Source organism: Cryptosporidium hominis (assembly GCF_000006425.1).
Source record: "Cryptosporidium hominis TU502 chromosome 6 CHRO016013, whole genome shotgun sequence".
In the NCBI taxonomy this organism is placed as follows: Eukaryota; Apicomplexa; class Conoidasida; order Eucoccidiorida; family Cryptosporidiidae; genus Cryptosporidium; species Cryptosporidium hominis.
The window spans coordinates 1-1,388 of NW_666532.1; the positions used below are offsets into that span (position 1 = coordinate 1).

The 1,388-nt window shown below is 41.1% G+C and overlaps 1 protein-coding gene across 1 annotated transcript; it reads right to left on the reverse strand.

Moving 5' to 3' along the window:
* Window positions 1–51: 51 nt before the first annotated feature.
* Window positions 52–318, reverse strand: Chro.60037 (CG3358-PB). Its single annotated transcript, XM_659896.1, has 1 exon — window positions 52–318. The coding sequence occupies one exon, from the start codon at window positions 316–318 to the stop codon at window positions 52–54; it is 267 nt and encodes an 88-aa protein (XP_664988.1).
* Between the last annotated feature and the right edge of the window lie 1,070 nt (window positions 319–1,388).

The following is a 1,388-nucleotide window of genomic DNA, read 5'->3' on the forward strand; positions in this document are numbered from 1 at the left end:
TCACTTCCAATTTCAAGATCCATCTCTAAAATCATCTTAAGTTGTTCCAAATTACCAGTAAATGAATGTGCCACTCCACCTCTTTTTAATCCAAAGACTTTTTTTTTCGTTAATTATTCTAACAAATTTTGAATAACAATCTTGGTCACCTCTAATATGAAGAAACATTGGTAAACAAAATTCCTCAAGCAATTCAAATTGTTTTTCAAAGTATTTTTCTTGAATTTTCATACTTGAAAAATGTAATCTATCAGAATCCAATCCAAATTCACCTATTGCTTTAATTCTGGATGAATTCATTCTTATCAAATCCTTCATTCTTTTTAAATAATCATCAGAATGTACTTTACAGTCCTTACAATTTATATCCAACTCTTCATCAGTCTTTTTATTACAATCATTACATAGAAATTCCTATTAAAGTTTTAATTATTTATTATTGAAATTCATACATTTCAACTTACTTTTGTTCTTGTTGGATGTACACCAACTGTTGTAAATAATAATTTGCATTTTGGATCCAATTCCTCACAAATTTTCAATGCTTCTAGAGTTTCTTGATAACTTCCTGCAGTTATTAAAATTTTATCCAAACCTCCTTTAATTGCTCTTTTAATTACACTATGAGAAAGGAACGTCGCTAACACGAAAACGAAGAAAATTAATAATGTAATTCATCCAATATCAGAAATTTTTCAAATGACTAAGTTGTTTTTTTTACTTAACAAAAAGAAGCTATTTATTGAAAATACTCTTAAACTTACATTTGTAAATCTGAATCATGCTGTTTCTTGTCATTATAAATACCTTGAAACATCGGATCTGTCAAATTTGATCCAGTGTGTATGAATTTTAACTGTTCCATTGATTTACTTATCAGGGGAAATTATGAGTTCTCTACTAATAGTCTTTATTTTAATTGAAATTATCTGGGTGGATGTCGGTATGCGCGGTTACTCTTATGGGGATGCGGTGGGAATGCCAATCGATTGGGGTGTAAGCACGATCCGCTGCGGCACATTTTTGCGCCTGGCGGCCCGTGCCACGTCGGGCGGTGGGGCGCATTTGCGCCGCCGCGTGCGGACGGCGGATCCCCTACCTATTTCCGGTCCGTGGCGGCCCGTGTGTCTCGTACTGGGTTTAGGCGCCACGGGCGCGTGGCCTAGTGCGCCGCCCGCGACGCCCCCGCTCGAGCCGTCGGCCGCCCGCAACGGCGATTGCAGGTGCGGTCCCGCCGCTTCTGTCTTCGCCCCGGCTCTCGCTTCACTCCGTTTCCGCCGCCGCTTCCGCGCCAAATGCGCTCCTCTCCGCCGGGTTATCACACGCGCGGCGGGACACCGTCGGCCGCGCCCGCACGGGTCTCCCACGTCTANTAGAGCAGGCGGATC